This window comes from Ascaphus truei, chromosome 18, assembly GCF_040206685.1.
Source record: "Ascaphus truei isolate aAscTru1 chromosome 18, aAscTru1.hap1, whole genome shotgun sequence".
In the NCBI taxonomy this organism is placed as follows: Eukaryota; Metazoa; Chordata; class Amphibia; order Anura; family Ascaphidae; genus Ascaphus; species Ascaphus truei.
The window spans coordinates 37,469,434-37,490,682 of NC_134500.1; the positions used below are offsets into that span (position 1 = coordinate 37,469,434).

The following is a 21,249-nucleotide window of genomic DNA, read 5'->3' on the forward strand; positions in this document are numbered from 1 at the left end:
TTAATTTCATCTCCAGGGGTGTCGGGAAGCCTGGGGAAGCCGGGGAAGACGGGGAAGCCGGGCGCGCATGTGACTGTGACGTCACAGTGCGCCGCCATGCACCGCGGCTACCCGCTTCCCAGCCGCATACAGCCAGCGGCTTTTGCTCGAATAAGAGCTGCCGCTGCTGTAGAATGGCAGCCCCACTACACATGGATTACTGCAGAAGTAACATCTTAATATACTACCATTAACCATCTTAAGGGATGTCAAGCTGTGTCATGCATTTTCGAACTAGATTACACAATTTCTACAGCACGTAAATCTTTTTTGTTAGATAGTATCCGATTTATTTTAACTCATAATTATTTTCAATTTAATTCACAATTCTTTTTACAGATATGTGGAATGGCGATGGGCACCAGGTTTGCCCCAAGCTATGCGAACATATTTATGGACAGTTAGGAAGAAGATTATATTTTTAACAATTGTCCGCTTGGGGCTCACCTGGTGCTCTGGCGCCGCTTCATAGACGATGTGATTTTTATTTGGTCTGGTAGTCAGGAACAGTTAGAACTCTTTTTTGTTTATCTAAATAATAATGATAGGGATCTTTTGTTTACTTTTAATCACAGTAAACAACACATAGAATTCTTGGACCTCAGTATATCTGTGAATAATAATAAAATCCAGACAAAGACCTATTTTAAACCTGTTAAAGCTAACAATTACTTACGGGCGGACAGCCAACATGACCCAGGCTGGATACGCAATATCCCAAAGGGACAGCTCATCCGTCTGAAACGCAACTGCTCCAATCAGGGGGAGTATGCTATTCAGTCGGGTGAGCTGAAAGAAAAATTTAAGGAGAGAAAATATCCTGAAAAATTGCTTATAGAGGCATCACAGCAGGTAGATCAAATAGATAGAAATAGAGTCTTCTGGAATATAAGAAACCAGTAAGAGACAAATAATTTAATGGTAATTTGGCCTTCGTTACGCAATATAACGAAATGGCCTCAAAAATTCATCAGGTTTTAAATAAACACTGGCCAATTCTTCTGTGTGATAACACATTAACACAATGTCTTCCAGCTAAACCTAAAATTATTTTTACCAAAGCAGCCAATTTAAAATCACGTTTGGCACCCAGTTGTCCTTTGGACCGTTCTAAACCTATGTCAACAAATGCTAGTAATGGTTTTTTTAAATGTAATAAATGCACTGCTTGCTCCTATACACTAAAACATTTAGATCCAATGTGACTTTAAAAATTTATAACATAAAATCTTTTATTAACTGTCACACAACATATGTGATTTATTTACTCCAGTGCCCCTGCAGCCTTCAGTATGTGGGCCGTACAGGGAGGTGCTATCAGAGGAGGGTGTTTGAGCACATATACTGTAGCGGCACACTTTATTCTAACAAATCACCGGTTTGTCCCTGGCTGGTTCCTGGAATGCCACGCTGTCTCCCGGAGCATGCCGCATTCCCAGCAAGGGGTCATGCCCGGCTGACGCGCGGTTGATGTGTTAATTGATAATGGTTCAGGATTTACTAGGCTGCAATGCTTCGCGTGTCCGCCAGATGGCATAAATTCATGAATTGTAATGCAGTATATATATATATATATATATATATATATACTGTATAATAACAACCCCTATAACCCCTAACATACAGTACTGTACACATACAGTACTGTATACTGTATGCACATCAATGATACTATAGGCCGGCGGGGGCGAGATGTGTTTGCAGCAGAGAGAGAACCGCTGCTCTCTCTGCGCAAACATCGGCACATTAAAAATTATTTAAAATACATTTTTATTCATAGTGTAGATGTGCAGGGGGTCTCCGGAGCTAAACCGCGTTGGTTTCAGGTCCGGGGACCCCCTACTTCAAGAGATACAGGCCCCTTTATGAGGTGCCGGTATCCCTCTGCATTTAAAGGTCCCGATCACGTGACCGCGGCATGTAAACAAAGCAGAGGGATACTGGCACCCCATAAAGGGGCCTGTATCTCGGGAAGCAGGGGGTCCCCAGACCTAAAACCAAAGCGGTTCAGCTCCGGAGACCCTCTGCACATCTACAGTATGAATAAAACACATATATAAATAAACACTCATTCCTTACCTTTGCGGCTATGTGCTATGGTAACGAAGCAGAATGACTGTATTTTTAATAATATTGTACAGTGAGCAGGGGGTTCCCTGAGCCACAAATCAAAGCTCAAGGGACCCCCTGCTCCTGCACAATATTATTAAAAATACAGAAATGCTGCTTCATTACCATAGCTGATAGCCGCTAAGGCAATGAAGGGGTTAACCCACCGTGCCCGCTTTATTGTGGGTAGCAGGGGTGGGTGAAGGGGGTATTTGGCCCTTGGTGTGAGTTTAGGACTTGCGGGGGGGTTGCGGGTGCACTTAACCCCTTCACGGCTGTAGCAGTTAATACCGCTACGGTCATGAAGGGGTTAACCCCTCCCGCTACCCCCCGCAAGCCCTAAACAACCATCGTTGGGGCTAATACCCCCTTCACCCACCCCCGTACCCACAATAAAAAAAATTCACACACAGCAGCCGCCCAAAAAATAAATAAATAAATATAAATAAATACATGAATATAAATAAATACATTTAAAATACATTTTTATTCATAGTGTAGATGAAATGCAGAGGGTTACCGGCACCTCATAAAGGGGCCTGTATCTCGGGAAGTAGGGGGTCCGCGGACCTGAAACCAACGCGGTTCAGCTCCGGAGACCCCCTGCACATATACACTATGAATAAAAATGTATTTTAAATAATTTTAATGTGTCGATGTTTGCGCAGAGAGAGCAGCGGATCTCTCTCTGCTGCAAACACATCTCGCCAGGGGACGGCCTATAGTATCATTGATGTGCATATACAGTACTGTATGTGTATGTTAGGGGTTATAGGGGTTGTTGTTATACAGTATATACTGTATATATACAGTATATACTGCATTACAATTCATGAATTTCTTGGCTTCAAAGACAACAGCTCGCAAACGCCCCCATGCGTTTTTACACGGCATTGCAGTATTGCAGCCAGCCGGAATAAAATGCTTAAATCACAGCCGCGAAAATAACGCAATACACCCCGGGAGAAAACGACACAAAACCGCACATCAACGGGATAATCTGAAATTCGCGGAGCTAGCCGAGTTAGAATAAAGTTGGTCGCCACTGTATAATATTAAAAGGGGTCTTGTGACTCATAGTGTCTCGCACCATTTTTTTAACACATCACAATAAGAATCCGGTTGGATTGAAATGTCAGGCTATAGAAACAGTGCAGGCTAGCTGGAGGGGGGGAAATCAGCTCAATCAGATCAGTAGGCGAGAAGCTTATTGGATCTATGAGCTGAAGACCCTCTCTCCAAATGGTTTAAACATAGATTTTGAACTGGGAGTCTTTTTAAAATAGTAATATATATATTTTTATAATATTGACATTTTTAGATTTTTATATATATTTATTGATTTTACAATATGTGTATTTTATAGTCACTTGACCATTAGGATTTTAACTTGGTATTTGTATAAATCTGCAGTGCCAGACCATCATCTATGTATATTCATTTCATTATCTGTATGTTTTAAAATTGTATTGTGTAGTTTGTTTGTTAGTGAGGCTGATTTTGTATTGGGCGTGACTGACAGTTATCTAGACCAACCACCAGGATGGACTCTGGCTCTATTAACCAATAGTATTAGTTCTGTCAGTATATAAGTGTATCATGCCCTGTGATTTACAACTCCTGAAGAAGTGCGCATGCGCACGAAACGCGTTGGGCAGTTTGTTGTTGCTTTTAGACCGAGACGGAGGTCTTATAGAACGTTGCCGCATTGATCTTTGGAGAAGGGATTTGGCGATTTTACCCGCCCCGAGTGACGTGTTTCCGGCGGAAGGCTAACAGACGGTTCCTGGAGGACTCCAAAGTCGCCCGGAGTGACGTACTTCCGGCTGTGGAGCTAAGGAGACTCCTGGACGTCACGTGCTCAGACGGAGCTGTAGCTGAACCACCGTTCACGTTTTATCCCTGCTTATGATCTGTGGCTATTCTGTAAGTAGGATTCCGGTTTTACATACCAGATACCGCATCTGTTTCAGTCATTGTGTGTAATAAACTAATCTTTTAGTAATAGTCAGCCTTGCTTGTTATATGTAGTTTGTCTTGTCTAGTTTGTCTTGTATGATCCCATTTGCATATTTGCACTATGATGTGTTTTCTTTTCTTCTCGTTCTGCATCATATATATGGAGTCCACATCCTGAGAAAAAACTGGGAAGTTATACCAACAGCCATCTAACAGGAGAGACTTCCTTACCATTGGACTTTATTACTTACCTTTGGACTGTATCGGCGCCGGTGTGTATTTGTTTATTATGTGCACACGCACACATACACATGCGCACACATATATGCACACACACACGCACACATACATGTGCACACGCACACATACATGTGCACACGCACACATACATGCGCACACGCACACATACATGCGCACACGCACATATACACGCACAAACATGCGCACACATATACACCCACACATAAACATGCGCACACGCACACATAAACATGCGCACACGCACACATAAACATGCGCACACATACATAGACACGCACACACAGTGTGTATGTATATGTGTGTATATATTTATGGTATTGCTTGACCTGAGGAAGAGAGGAAAACTCTTGAAAGATTGTCCCATGACACAAATTCTTGGTCCAAATAAAAAAAGGTATCAACAAATACTGAAGAACTCATATATTCCTGCTTGGACTTACAAAAAATAGCTCCTGCCTTCCATTTAAGATCTGGAGTTTTTACCCACTTTATTAAACAACATGTTACGTTTGTGTTATAACTGAACATGCACATAAATATCATTTTACACTGTATTTGCATCTCAAAAATCAGGTTTCTGGGTGCTTTCGTTTTATAATTAGTATTTCTCATTGAAATGCCGGCTTCTAGACTGCCATCATGTGTAGGTTAGAGGGTATGGCGAGCAATGCATTTTGTCTTTTCACATGGCAGCCAGGGAATGGCTTGTAAATGGGGAACAAAAATGTCTGGGACAGGGCAACCACAGTAATGCATAGCAAATCAGGTATTAACCCCTTCCTCCCCATCACAGATAGCAAGGACATTTACATGCGTTCTGTTTACCCTGGTGTCCCTAGGTAGCAAGGACACGTACATCTGGTCTGTATGCAGACCAAGGGAGAGACACAAACACTTCCCTTTCCTGACTTTTAAACCATTGATACACTCTGATGGGCTCATTAGTAGCCCTGACTTCCTGCAGACAGGGATTAACTACTACCTTGCCGACACCCAACAGCTCTATCTGTTAACAGGTAGTGATGTACCAAGTACAAAGAAGTACCTGGTACGGGGCACCCAGGGAAGCACAGAAAAATTACCCAGCAGGATATCCGGGTACCTGGGGAAGCAAAGAAAGACTACCCAGCTGGGAAGATTGAACTAATTTGGTTCAAACAATGGACGTGTGAACTGACAGCAATTATTCATGTGCTCATGCTATAGGAATAATACAATATAAACCTTCAACACACCGTTTGCTTTTCCTATATGAGCTAGTTTTGGGCTTCTAGAATGAGCAGTGCTCGTAAAAATATGTTTGTAAAGTAGATATTTGCCCTGATACGGCTTGGCATTCAAAGTGGAAGAAAAGATCGACAAACTGTAACTCCCATGGCAGCTAGCAATCACCTGTAAGAACTGTGCGGATAGAGACAGAGCGAGGAACCACTCCTCTCTGCTCTCACTGCGCAGCTCTTCCAGGCTGGTGTGGCCCGGTAGGATTAACGCAGTGGGAGTCCCATTCAGAAGCAGGGACTCCCGCTGTGTTAATACTTATGGGAAATTAGTCTACTGAGTTTTTGGACATGGGAAACTGCGATCGGGCCGTGGTCAGGTTCCCATCAGCTGCAGTTTCCTTGCGACCAAATTTCAAGTACAGCGTAAATGATACTTCATCTGTAAATTGTGCCTCCTGTTTTACGGTTGCACCATAGGAATTACTGCAGAATGTTTTTTGGGGTTTTGTATGCACTAACCCATTGGTGCGCAATCTTTCCCCTGCGCACCTCTGCCAGCTCTCTCCCCTCCTTATCTTGACTCCGACATTCTGACGTCACAGTCATTTGATACCGCATTGCCATTGCAACACGTGACCCTGCTGCTGCATTTGATGCTGCATTGCCATGATGACGTGTCTCTAGAAGCTGTCCGAGCCAAGGTAAGTGAAGTTTACAGAGGCCTTCGCCGCTCCCCCGGCATTTAATTCAAATGTCTTTGTGAAGCGTGCGGGCCTCTAACTGCCACGTCCCTGCAGAGAATATTGTGCCCCCCAGTTTGTGCCCCCCAGTTTGCGCACTCCTGCACTAACCCACTTTCTGTGTTGCCAAGACACCTGATTCATGCTGCATTAAGGTAGCTACAGTAAGTGCTGCATTTATGCCACAGATTCACAATTTCAGAGTTACTGATGGTGCACGGCAGGTGCCAGTGTAATGAAACTGCATAAGATAGGCACTTCTCACATTTACCCTTTGCCAGAAGCTGTCAGTTTGTGCTACTTTGGCTGGAGTGTTACTCAAACAATGGTGATTAACACCTTGGTCGTCAGACATTGTTCTGCAGTTTTGAAGCTGGAAAAGACTGGGGAAGGGAAATAGGGATGAACATTGGTCCCATTCTTGTTTCCCCAAAGACACCATTTGCACTGTGGCACAATGCACAGTGCAAACAATGATGATCAACACTTGACCTTGGAATGTAAAGATGAGGAATCCTAGGGATGTATTATTCCATCCATTTACCTGTTGTTGTACATTGTGCAAAACAAATACTTTGGAGCATACAGTAAAACACACCTACGGCAGTACCAGCACTCTGTCTCACAGCTAAAGATACTGAAGAATACCAGTGTAGTGAAAATGAACAATTTTAATGACAATAGCAATAAACTGAAATAATAGCAACAATAGCCAATGTGCCAATGAGAAAATTAATGTCACCATGGGAAAGGTCAAAGCATAGGGGGTGGAGGGGAAAGAAGAAGAATAGGGAAAAAATACACATGAAACAAAAGGAAAAAAACACAATATGGAAAAAGGAAAGCAAATTAGGGGGTCGACGTTTTGAGGGGTGACCTCTTCATCTGGCCCATTCCCCCTGGTCCCAAAGGGTCCCAGAGGTACTTTCCTAAGCCTTCCCTCCCCACTGCCAGATATTCCCACACTCTGCTAAAAAAGGCTGTTGGTCATAAGCTCTAAACAGGACAGAGTTCGTATGCAGATATCCGATATCTAAACAGTTAATGAAAATGAGCAAACTGTTTAGATATCTGATATCAGCATACGAACTCTGTCCTGTTTAGAGCTTATGACCTATAGCCTTTTTTTTAGCAGAGTGTGGAAATATCTGGTAGTGGGGAGGGAAGGCTTAGGGAAGTACCTTTGGGACCAGTGGAACGGGCCAGATGAAGAGGTCACCCCTCGAAACGTCGCCCCCCTAATTTGCTTTCCCTTTTCCATATTGTGTTTTTTTCCTTTTGTTTCATGTGTTTTTTTCCCTTTCTCCTTCTTTCCCCTCCACCCCGTATGCTTTGACATTTCCCATGTTGACATTCATTTTCACATTGGCTATTGTTGCTATGATTTGAGTTTATTGCTAATGTCATTAAAATTGTTCATTTTCACTACACTGGTATTCTTCAGTATCTTTCGCTGTGAGACAGAGAGTGCTGGTACTGCCTTAGGTTTGTTAGTACTTGTGAGGGGAATAAGGGTCCCCTCCTGTTCCGTGCACCCTGCAACCTTTCTTAATTTTTTACTCAGAGTGCTGTCTATCGCCCCCCTTTCTGCCATACAGTAAAACACATTCTGTAACATTCAGATGCCAGACCATTACATACTCCCTAAGCAGGAAGAGGGGAAAGAGCATGCCCTCCTCTAAAGTCCAATTCCACCCTTGTCTCCTCCTGGTCTCTCTTCACTGTTCTATGAATCAATTTTTCAGGATGTTTAAATAAAATGTATTTGACACATTAATCCTTAGAAGAAAACATTGAGACCGGCACAGTTCTATTTTACTTTATTCTGTTTCTTATTTACTGTAGATTTTTAAAACCTGGTTTGTGCTTTTACCCACAACATCTTACAGTTTACATTTATTATCTATAATTGCATTGTAAATATGCAGGTCCATTGGCTTGTATGTTTTCTCATTTTCATCTAGGAAATATAGAGGATCCTTTATGACGAGTGGGTTAAAACCGTCCTTTACAAGACCCACTTTACGTTGCTTGAAGGTGGCTGTGATGTCCATAGCGGCCTGTATGGACAAAGGTTCAAACAAACAACAATCAAGGTTGACCTTTCTTGATACCCTCTCACAATTTAAATGAACTACTAGTGCTTTGAACTAGCACAAGTGTCCAGAACTGAATTGATTTGGCTTCTAAAATATCCACAGGTACGGTAAGTCTACGTAGTTAGGATAATTTACATGGGGGTACAAGGAGATATCCATATAGCCAATGTTTTTGCACCCGTTAATGCATCAGTTGTAAATAACATGCATTCGATTATTCCTTCCAGTGTGTTATTTTCCTTGCTCCTAGATTTGCTTTAATGGCACAGTGTAAATTCTCTCGTTAAGTGACACACCAGCTTTGACATGGGGCATCTCGTTAACAGGTGCAATAACATTGGATACATACATGTGTAATTCATTAATAGGGCTGCACAGACCAAAAGACAGATGCATAGTTTCTTGCCCTTTACCCGCTATGGTAATACTCTTTAATAATTATTTCAAGGGGACTGAATCTGATAATAATTACAATACAAGGTACAGGGCAACATGAGGACTGAATTATAATTTTGCCTACATGAAAAAGGGACTTCAATGACATTATATTTAAAAAATGTTCGAGCATTTTAAATATCTGTATAATAAACTATTTATTTATTTATAAAATATTTAAGCAGAAAGTAATACATTGAGAGTTACCTCTCATTTTCAAGTATGTTCTTGGCATAGAGTTAAGCTGACAAATAATACATGGTTACAAATACAGTTACATAAGTGAACAGGGTATACATTATACACAAGACATAGCATGCACAGTTAGAGATAATATATATTATAGGTGTATGTAACAGTTGCAGACCAGATTAAAATGTGAGACATCCTTAGTTTTGAAAGAACTTAGCCTGGTGGTGGCTGTGAGAGTCTCCGGTAGGTTGGTCCAGTTTTGGAGTGCAAGGTAAGAGAAGGAGGAGCGGCCGGATAATTTGCTATTCCTTGGGACCATGAGCAGTCTTTTGGAGTCAGATCTCAGATGATAAGTGCTGCATGTGGTAGGGGTGAGGAGATTGTGTATATATACATTACCTTAGGAAAAGTTAAATAAATTTGTGTGAAAAATTGCACTTGGCCATCTAATCAACTGCAGAAGCAGAGAGCCCAAGGACCACTTTCTTGAAAAACCTGGTGCTAGCTTCTAGATGTTAAGTGAACCAAAAGTGCAAAAGCTATACTTAGGGGATACAATTAAAGTGAAACATATAAAGTGAATACAAATAATGCAGGGGATGTAACTCTCAACTGATGGTCGCCCAGCCCATTCAAGTATAGAGTTAAAGTAATAGAGGAACAACCACCCTCGGGTTTAACCGCGCTTCAATAAAATAGTGTATTAATGGAAGTAAAAATCAACGTTCCCCAACTGTTGTCATTCTTTTAAATGTTCAAATCTCCAGGGATCCTCCTCGAGAAACCATGGGAAAGGTGAAACATGCTGCTCGTTGAGATCTGATTTAATCCAGCTCAGTCTGAAGACTGGTGGGACACGGTGCGCATGCGCCCTTCCAGCACAACACACACCGGTGACATACCATATGCCAGCCGTGAAAGTTATAGAGCCCCAGAGCTGTCCGCTGTTGGATCAGCGGAGCCTCGGATTACTTCCCTGATAAACTGGTTCAAACAACACTCACTACTCATTTGATTCTTACATCTTGTGTGTATTTCATGTTTTATTGATGCATGTTGGCATTAAATAATTCACACTATGTCCATTTTTCTCTGATACTTTATTTACCAGGATCCCTGGAGATTTGAACATTTGGAGAGACTGACATAAATTTGGGAAATGTGGATTATTACTTTAATTTCTACACCATTTTACTGAAGCACAGTTTAAACCTGAGTGTGGTTTGCACCTCTATTACTTTAACACTAGGTTCTAGATACTTGGGTAAAAAGCCTGGGAATTGCAAATAATAATTTCCTACCTGTATTCTCACAAAACGAGGTCTGGCATAATTAGGCAAATAATCCACCACTTTTGCATACAGCTTCTCTCCATCAAATTCTTGATCTTCTTTAAGTATGATAGAGACCATTCCGATTCTGCCTTCATGATCTGGAAAAGTGAAACGTTATGAGCCATCTAAGTGAACAAATTCAAAATAATTATAGGATAATACCAAGATAACCCACAAGTAAAGATCCATATCATTCCCAGATAACTATTTTAAATGGTACATACTGTACAGTGGCGAGAAAATGTTTGTGAGACCAACGATAATAATGAACATTACATATATTTTCTGTGATAACCTTCTTGAATCAAAACCAGGCCTTTCTTAGAGATCCAATAGGGTTTATATTAACCAATTCCATGTCTTTTGAAAACAACAAGATGTATGAATTAGACAAACAATGAGCAATTGAGTCAGGGCATGTGAAAAAGTGAAATTCTAGATTTATTCTTTAAATGAAATGGGATAATTACAATCAGGTATTTAAATAAGTTGATAGATCTTCAGGTGTGAGTTTGGGAGGCCCCACCCTATATAAAGATCACAAACTTTGTATATATATATATATATATATATATATATATATATATATACACATATATATATATACACATATATACACATATATATATATATATATATATATACACACATATACACACACACACATACATACACACTCTGATGACCGAAACGTTGGATGCAGTGTGCCATGTATTTGTTTTGAATACAACATCTTTGGATTTCCAAGGGCTGTGTGCTGTCTCGTTTTTCCCGGACCCCCATCTGGTAAATTCTTTCTGTGTATGTGCATATATGGGACAAGCATCTGTGGATTATTTGTTTTCAGTGTGCCAGCTGCCCTTTGCTTTTATATATATATATATATATATATATATATATATATATATATACATGTAGAGGTATCAGTACCGTGTTAGCCGAGCTTCAATAATCAAAAAATAAATAGATGATACCGTTCTGTGGCTAACGAAATGCTTTTATTTGTGCGAGCTTTCGAGATACACTGATCTCTTCTTCCGGCGATGTTACAATGAATGAAGCAAGGATAACTTAAAAACAGTGTCTCTTGGAATGTTATCTGTGCTTCTCCTTCCCCCGGTGTGGATGTGTTTTATGGCTAGAGGTGTCAAAGGGTAACTGAAAGCAAGTGAAGAAAGAGTGTGTATGTGTATCAGTGTGAATAAAAATGAATGGAGAGCCCACAGTATAAACAGTGCTCTACACAAGGTGTGTGTGGAGTGAGAGGGATATAAATGGTGTGGGTGGGTGTGGAAATGTGAGAGTTTGTAGCACAACTAAAAGTGTGTGTGGATACTATGTGGTCACTATTGGTGTATATGGATGGAAAAATAAGGAGTATTAGTATGTGTGAGAGACAGCTGTGTGTGCATACATATAGCACAGTATGTACAGACATGGCCTTTAGCGCTCATGGGAAGAGAGTTCGCTAGTGTCAGTAATGACTCATAAAATTTCGATCTCTGTTTAGGCCACTGCTAAGTGTCCCGAACAGTTGCATAAATTTGTATTCATGCAACCGTCTCTCTTTCGGGGTTTTAAGATTACCTTTGAGTATGGCAACCCTCAGATCGTTCATCTTATGGCCAGAGTTAGAGAAATGTTCGCCAACAGGACTGTCTTTTGTTCCGCGTGTGATGCTGTGGCGATGCAGGTTCATTCTCTTGTTTAGCCCCTGTCCTGTCTCACCTATGTAGTAGCAGCCCCCTGGGCATTTCATGCACATGATGAGGTACACGACATTGCTGGAGGAACAGGTGAACCCTCCTCTGATTTTGTATTCCCGATTCTTGTGTGGTATTTGTATTGTGTCCGCTGTGTAGAGCATTGCGCAGGTTTTGCATCTTGGGTCCTGGCATGGTTTTGTCCCGCATTCAGTTGTACTGCTGAATACTTTACTCCTCACCATAATATTCTTGAGATTATGGGGTTGTCTGTATGATAATAAGGGTGCTTCAGGGAAGACCTGTTGCAGTCTTGTATCTTCCTGGAGGATGGGTTGTAGTTTCCTGGCGATCTTGCGTAGGTCTCCTAGGTGTGGGTTATATGTGACCACCAAAGGAACCCTGTCGCTTGTCTCCTTCTGTTTGTATTCAAGGAGATCACTTCTTGGTATTCTGGTGGCTTTGTGAATTTGCTGGTCTACAATTCTGTGGTTGTATCCACGGTTTATAAAGTCTGATCTCAAGGCTTTAATCCGCTGGTCTCTGTCTGCTGTGTCGGAGCATATTCGGTTGTATCGTATGGCTTGACTGTAGATGGTTGCATGTTTGGTGTGTGTCGGGTGGAAGCTGTTGTCCCTCAAATAGCTGGCTGTCTGTAGGTTTGCGGTATACAGAAGTCTGTAGTTGATTGTTCTTTATAGTAATGGTGGTGTCTAGAAAATGTACTTCATCCGGGGAATGGGTGAGTTTGAGGTTGATGGTCGGGTGGAAAGTATTGAAGTTGTCATAGAACTGTAGGAGGTCCTGTTCGCCAGAGGTCCAAATCAGGAGGATGTCATCGATGTAGCGAAGGTATGTAAGGGGTTTCAAGTGACAGGTGGACTTATGTGCATGTCTTAGACAGGTCTGCAACCCTGCCTTTCAACATTACACCCAGCATACAGTGCTTCCACTGCAGCAAGGGATTCTGGGAAATGACATGCTAATGAGCACACAATGCCACCTTTTGTTTCAAAACCATATGACATTGTCCCCTGTAAGCTAATGCTTGCTGCATATCACAGCTTTTGAGCACGGCCTGGGTTAAGATGCATAGCCAGTAAACCCACCCACAGATAGCTGTTTCGACCTTAAAGGGTCTCATCAGTGTGAGGTTGGTTATATTGGCTTTGCAAAATGAAGCAAGGGATAGGTTTCACCTTACATATACCGTGTATAAGTTTCGCTGGATGTGCACTGAGCTCTGTCTGTGTTTCATGTTCTGTCTCTGGTTTTAAAATATATATTGCCATGCTCAGTAGCACTTCGCTGTGACACTTATATGCTTATATATATGTTGTGGTTATTTTGGGGGTCCAATATGAGCTTGTAGGTGTCCTGTATGTTATATATATATATATATATATATATATATATATATATACAGTGTTCGACATTCCTATACATTTACACGCCCGGGGCGGGTGTATTTAACCTCCGGGCGAGTAAATATTGGCCCAAGCAGCACACGTGTTTGATTTTTTAAATATCCCTGCTCACGCTCAAATTTCCCTGCTCACGCTGAAAAAAAACAAAAAAACTCCCCCTGCCTGACAGCTGATTGGCTTTGTGGGCGCGTGGCCAGGCTCTATATGAGCCCGCCCCCAACAAGCGGCCATTCTTTTCCCAAGGAGAACACCGTAAGTACTAGCTGTGCCTTCCCCCTGTCCCCGCTTCCCCCCGTGTCAGCCCGCGGGTTTGGGAGATTGGAGCGTGGATGTCCCCTCAGGTCCCCGCTTCACCCCGATCCACGCGTCAGCCCGCGGGGCCGGGAGATTGGAGCATGGATGTCCCCTCAGGTCCCCGCTTCACCCCGATCACCGTGTCAGCCTGTGGGGCCGGCAGATTAGAGCGGGGATGTCCCCTCAGGTCCCCGCTTCACCCCGATCCACGCGTCAGCCTGTGGGGCCGGGAGATTGGAGCAGGGATGTCCCCTCAAGTCCCCGCTTCACCCCGATCCCCGTGTCAGCCCGCGGGGCTGGGAGATTGGAGCGGGGATGTCCCCTCAAGTCCCCGCTTCACCCCGATCCCCGTGTCAGCCCGCGGGGCCGGGAGATTGGAGCGGGGATGTCCCCTCAGGTCCCCGCTTCACCCCGATCCACGTGTCAGCCCGTGGGGCCCGGAGATTGGTGCGGGAGGGGGGGGAGCGGGGTGGTGGTGCTGGTCGCGGCCTTTCCTCTCTTCCGACCCCCCCCGTGTGTGTAGAGTGAGAGTGTGTGTGTGTATATGGGGGAGTGTGTGTGTGTGTATATGGGAGTGGGTGTGTGTATATGGGGGAGTGTGTGTGTGTGTATATATGGGGGAGTGTGTGTGTGTATATGGGGGAGTGAATGTGTGTGTGTGTATATGGGGGAGTGTGTTTGTGTGTGTATATGGGGGACCGTGTGTGTGTGTATATGGAGGAGTGTGTGTGTATATGGGGGAGTGTGTGTGTGTGTGTATGGGGGAGTGTGTGTGTGTATATGGGGGAGTGTGTGTGTATATGTGTGTGTGTAGGACACCAGATCAGTCACCCCCCACCTAGTCAGTCAGTCACCCAGTAAGTCACCATCTCCCCACCCAGTTCCCCCCATCAGTAAGTCCCCCCCCTATCTCCTCCCTGTTTCTCCCCCCTCACTGTCTCTCTCCCCTCCCTGTCTCTCCCCCCTCCCTGTCTCTCCCCCCTCCCTGTCTCTCCCCCCTCCCTGTCTCTCCCCCCTCCCTGTCTCTCCCCCCTCCCTGTCTCTCTCCCTTCCCTGTCTCTCTCCCCTCCCTGTCTCTCTCCCCTCCCTGTCTCTCCCCCCTCCCTGTCTCTCCCCCCTCCCTGTCTCTCCCCCCTCCCTGTCTCTCCCCCCGCCCTGTCTCTCACCCACACTCTCTCTGTCTCTCACCCACACTCTCTCTGTCTCTCACCCACACTCTCTCTCTGTCTCTCACCCACACTCTCTCTCTTTCTCTCACCCACTCTCTCTCTTTCTCTCACCCACTCTCTCTCTGTCTCTCACCCACTCTCTCTGTCTCTCACCCACTCTCTCTCTCTTTCTCTCACCCACTCTCTCTCTTTCTCTCACCCACTCTCTCTCTGTCTCTCACCCACTCTCTCTGTCTCTCACCCACTCTCTCTGTCTCTCACCTACTCTCTCTCTCTGTCTCACACTCTCGATCTGGATATCTTATTTACCCTGTATATCTTAACTGCCCTATACTACAGCGACATAATTTATACTGCTTTCTTCCAGATCTGACTCAAGCTTCACATGGAAGACATCGGAACCCCCCCTAACCCAGAAGACAGGTAGGGAACACCTCCCCTCCAATGTATAACATTGCGGGAATGCGGGTACCTGGACATTGAGGGACTGCGGATCAGGTAAGATCCCAGACGGGATTGCTGCTTTAGATATTGTGAAGCGGGGACGTCCAGACACTGGTTAAGGGGTTCAGGAAACTAGTCACTCACATCTGGCTTTTATTTCTAGATCCAACATTTACTTACACACACACACAAACGTAACAAGGACTAATTGTAGTATAATGTAATACAATAAATACATTTGTCAAAAACGAATGTTCTGACTAGGAATTTATTAAATGTATTTTATTTATATATTTTATTTTAAAGCAGGGTTGGGGGCGGGACTAGGGTTGGGGGGCGGGACTAGGGGCGGGGTTAGGTGGCGAGTAGATTTTTTGGGTGGGCTAGTAGATTGATTTCTCGAACACTGTATATATATATATATATATATATATATATATATATATATTAAGGTTATGGTGGGTTATATATATATAGTTCCTTGAGAAAGTCACCCTGAGGGACGAAACGCGTTGGACGTCGTGATGCAGCAACGCAGTCGGTCACGCTCTGTGTGAAGCAACCAGCATTGTTTGTTGCTTAGCATTTGGGGACAGAGGCACCCGTTTGAACAACACATCCGGTGCCTTAGCGAGGTCTGACACGCAGGAAGCCTTCACCTCAAACTGAGGTTTGACACGCGGGAAGTTATCTTGTGCTGCAGGAGGGAACCGATTCTTTCAACATCAAGAAACACCAGTGAAACCAGACCGCATGTCGAGGAGTTATACCCTGTGATTCACCAGGTCTGTCAACAGTACAATGATGTATCATCTGAGAAGGGACATTCTCCAGTTGGTGACTATTGCTTTTCACTGGGCTATCAGTAGCCATATGGACTGCTACTGATTTAGCAATCATTCCCACTGTTTACGTGAAACAAAGTGGATAAAGTGCGCAACTACAATCAACCACGGAGGTATAGTGATAAGGTGATGATAGAAAATAATATAATATTACGTTACCTTGTGGACACTGAAAAGGGAGCGTCTGCAGCCGTGGAAACAGGGGTGGCAAAACACCCCCTAGAACTAGACAGAAAACACAAAAACACAGTGGCCAACGCTCATAGTGCATTAAAAGAAATAGTATTCAATCAAACAGTACAGGTAAGTATTATGCGTACATCAAGGGAGAAAAAAACCAGCATGTCAGGGGTTAATGTTACCCATGCGCCAACCGGATCTCCAAGCAGGGTATCATCTGGTGTTGAACAGCTTGAAGTTTCTGGGTCTTTCGATCGGTGAACAAAATCAGCAAATCCTCAATAGTCCTGCTAGTGTGGGTGGGAGTCCCAGCAGACTTGTTCTTAATGAGGATAGAGATTCCGTTGGTGAGGATGAACTCTCACGGTGGTTTGGTGCACACTTGCAGCCCTCCGATCCTCCGCTTCCAGATCTCTGACATCACTCGGCGGCGACACTGCAACTAACGTCGCGATTTCCTTACCGGTTAGGGAGTCAAACTGGCAGTAGTAGGATGAAGTGTCCAAATGATTATCGCATCAAAAGTCCTTTCCAACGCGTTTCGAAACCGAAGGTTACTTCATCAGGGACTAACAAGTGCTAGCTTGTAAGGCATTAAAATACCCCACGCTCAAACCCCATTGGCCCGCGGCTCGAGTCCTCCAGCCAATACAGCAAGAGCGGGGAGGAGTCAATGACCCCACACCCTTACTCATTGTACCATATCAGGCCTCAATGGCCACATACAATCTTTATTCAAACAAAAAACATTTAAGATAAAAAACCCTAAATAGCATAAGCTAAGCGGGATAAGGCTGGAATGGAAAATAAAAAAGAGGTTTAGGTATATATTCTTAAGCAAAATGCAAACTATTAATAAAAAACACAATTTTAAATCAAAATACATATAAAAATTAGGATAAAAATTATTGAATCATGAAAAAGAGGCACAAAATTCTAAAATATATTAAAAATGGACAAAGGGTTATATAAAAATATATTGTTGAACACAAAATAATCAGGAGAAAATATAATCCCCCAAGTGACAAGGAAGTTATTTCAGTATAAGGACCATATATCGATATCCTCATTGAGACCCCCTAGATACTGTACAAGGTATTAAGCCTATGTATCCAGAAGGTCTCCTGAATGGACAATTCTTTAACCCCATCACCACCCCTCCTATTTCTAGGGACATATTTGATGCCCTTGAAGAGAAGTGATGATGGATCCTTATTATGATGCAGAGCATAATGTCTAGAAAGACTGTGTTTAACAAAACCAATTTTTATGTTGCGTATGTGTTCTTGGATACGAAGTTTCAAAGGATGTTTCGTACAGCCCACATATTGTGAGCCGCACGGACATTCTATTAAGTATACAATATGGTCTGAATTGCAATAAATAAAATCTGTGACCTCAAAAACCTCTCCAGTGGAGTTGCATGTGTATGATTTTTATTGGGATGGAGATGTTTACAAACTGAACATTTCCCACATTGAAAATTTCCCACCGGTTTGTTATTGAGCCACAAATTTCCCCCCAAACAGTTTTCTCTAATGTTGATATCACTAGGGGATAACATACTCTTAAGATTTTTAACTTTCTTATATATAAATGTTGGAAATTTTGAAATGTGAGCCCCCAAAATCGGGTCATTTGATAAGATTGCCCAATGTTTTTTAACAATTCTTTCTATTTTCATTGTCATACTGTAGAGTTAAAGTTTGTAATAAAAGAAACATTACATTTCCCCTCACTCTCAAATTGATTTTTTTTGATCTTATCTTGGGGACTAGCATCTGACTTCTATCTAATTTTCTCACCCTTTCCAAATCATTATCTAATTTTTGCGGAGAGTATCCGCGTTCCAAAAATGTGGATCGTAGGTCATTGGCCTGCACTTCAAAGTCCTCTTCTGTACTACAGTTCTTTTTTAACCTGTAAAACTATCCACCTGGAATATTCTGGATCCAAGTTTTTTTATGATTGCTAGTAGCTAGCAGTAGGTTGTTAGTATCCACATCCTTAAAATATGTTTTTGTTATCAATTTCCCTTCGTCTGTAGCTGTCAATTTCAAGTCAAGAAAATTAATTTCCCGATTTTTCAGATAAGTGAAGGACAAATTTTTGTATTACTCTTCATATACTGTATAAAGTGGCCTACAGAGCATTGATCCCCATCCCATACGCACAGGATGTCGTCTATGAAACAACGCCAAATGATGATATTTTGTCTGAATGGATTATTATTCATAATATGATGAAACTCCCATTCTCCCATATACAGGTTTGCGAAACTGGAGGCAAATCTTGTGCCCATAGCAGTTCCGCAAACCTGTAGTAAGAACTCGTCCAAAAACAAAGTAGTTATGTTTTAGTATGAATTGGATAGAATCCAAAATGAACCTCCTATTAAGGGGATGTAATTCCAAATCACCTGATAGAAAAAAGTCAACAGCTGCCATCCCTTCTTCGTGTGGTATATTCGTATAGAGGGCCTGTACGTCGCAAGGTGAGCCATCTATACGAATCCTTCCACTCGAGGTCCTGTAACAAATTTAGTACTGAGGTGGAATCCCTTAAATTGGAAGGGAGTTTAGCCACATAAGGCTGAAGGAAATGGTCAACATATTGCGATAAATTTGCAGTTAAACTTTGAATTCCTGATATAATTGGTCTACTAGGGGGATTAATTAATGATTTGTGCGTTTTGGGGAGATGATATAATATTGGGATTTTTGGACAGTTTGAGTAAAGAAAGGCAAATTCACTTTGGAAATGACACGTGTTTAAGGCTTGATCCAAAAGTGTCTTAAGGCGATTAAGAAAGTCACTGGTAGAGTCTTTTTTTAGTCTCATATAGGAGGAGGTGTCATCAAGGAGTTGAAGTGCCTCTCCTTCATAGTCTTTTCGATCTTGTAAGACTACACCTCCTCCCTTACCAGCTTGCTTAATAAGTAGGTTTGTATTCTCTTTCAAAATTTTCAAAGCTAGATTTTCTTTTTTACTGAGGTTATGTTTTATATCACCTGATTTAAAGTTTTTTGTTAGAGTATTAAATTCGTTATTGACCATATTAAAAAAAGGTTTCTAGAATGTGCTGGGTAAAATTTGGATTTGCCCTTAAAATGAGTATGTCTACACAGTAAATCATTATTTTCAGCAACCTCAGTTTGAACAGACACTGCAGTCTCTGTAGGAACTGTAGTCTCAGTTGACACATTACATTGATCTATGTCAGTTTATAGGAAATGTCTCTTCAAAGTGAGATTGCGCATACATTTTTGAAGGTCCATATACAACTGGAAGGAGCTTGGTCCTCATAAACGAGAGAACGTCAAGCCCCTCTCCAATACCTTTTTTTTGATCATTTGTAAGGATAACCGTGGACAAATTAAAAATCCCTTTATACAGTGGTGTTTTGTGCCCTTCTAGTAGTCCCTTTTCTTTAGCTCTGGCCCCTCCTCTACTCCCTCTTCTAGTAAAGGTCTTTTCTTATTTTCTATTTGGGGTTTTGGTATTAATAACCCTGGAGTTTCTTCCTTCCTGTTCAAATCCAAGTCCTGTGCTTGACTAGTTCTAAAAAAGAAGAAGGTGAGGGTTGAGCTGGTGATCGATATCTGGGACTAGGTTTAATTGGTCTATAACTCATGTTTGTGTCATGTCTCTTATATTCTTTCTGTCCATACCTAAAATTTTCAATGTAATTCTTTCCTTTATAATTGGGATTCCAGTATATATATATATATATATATATTATATATATATATATATATATATATATATATTGTTTATAGTATAGCTTTTGCTTGCTTCATTCATTGTAACATCGCCGGAAGAAGAGATCAGTGTATCTCGAAAGCTCGCACAAATAAAAGCATTTCGTTAGCCACAGAACGGTAACATCTATTTATTTTTTGATTATTGAAGCTCGGCTAACACGGTACTGATACCTCTACATATATATATATATAAATAAACTACCTATTACGGATTTACATCCCGGGCAACGCCGGGTCTCTCAGCTAGTATATATATATATATATATATATATATATATATATATATATATACAGTGTTTGACAAATCACCCAAAAATCTACTCGCCCAACCCAAAAATCTACTCGCCACCTAGTCCCGCCCCCAACCCCGCCCCTAGTCCCGCCCCCAACCCCGCCCCTAGTCCCGCCCCCAACCCCGCTTTAAAATAAAATATATAAATAAAATACATTTAATAAATTCCTAGTCAGAACAACATTCGTTTTTGACATAAATGTATTTATTGTATTACATTATACTACAATTAGTCCTTGTTACATGTGTGTGTGTAAATGTCGGATCTAGAAATAAAAGCCAGGTGTGAATGACTAGTTTCCTGAACCCCTTAACCAATGTCTGGATGTCCCCGCTTCACAATATCTAAAGCAGCAATCCCACCTGGGATCTTACCTGATCCGCAGTCCCTCAATGTCCAGGTACGCTCATTCCCGCAATGTTATACATTGGGGAGGTGTTCATTACCTGTCTTCTGGGTTAGGGGGGGGGTTCCGATGTCTTCCGTGTGAAGCTTGAGCCAGATCTGGAAGAAAGCAGTATAGGGTAGTTAAGATTTCGGTGTAGTATAGGGCAGTTAAGATATATAGGGTAAATAAGAGATCCAGAGTGTGAGTGACAGAGAGAGAGAGTGTGGGAGTGACAGAGAGAGAGAGTGTGGGGGAGAGAGAGAGAGAGAGAGAGAGAGAGAGTGTGGGGAAGAGGGAGAGAGCGTGTGGGGGAGAGGGAGAGAGAGTGTTGGGGAGAGGGAGAGAGAGTGTTGG

The 21,249-nt window shown here is 42.4% G+C and overlaps 1 protein-coding gene across 4 annotated transcripts in view; it reads right to left on the reverse strand.

The window, feature by feature from the left end:
* Positions 1–8,132: 8,132 nt before the first annotated feature.
* The window catches only part of LOC142469167 (long-chain fatty acid transport protein 2-like), a 147,679-nt gene continuing 134,562 nt past the window's right edge, over positions 8,133–21,249 (reverse strand). For all 4 annotated transcript variants that reach the window (XM_075576127.1, XM_075576126.1, XM_075576124.1 and 1 more), the window contains 2 exons: positions 10,356–10,486; positions 8,133–8,388 (listed from right to left, as the gene is read on the reverse strand). In XM_075576127.1, the coding sequence (XP_075432242.1) occupies positions 8,212–8,388; positions 10,356–10,486 (308 nt within the window). In that variant the 3' untranslated portion in view covers positions 8,133–8,211. The remainder of the gene's footprint in view (positions 8,389–10,355; positions 10,487–21,249) is intronic.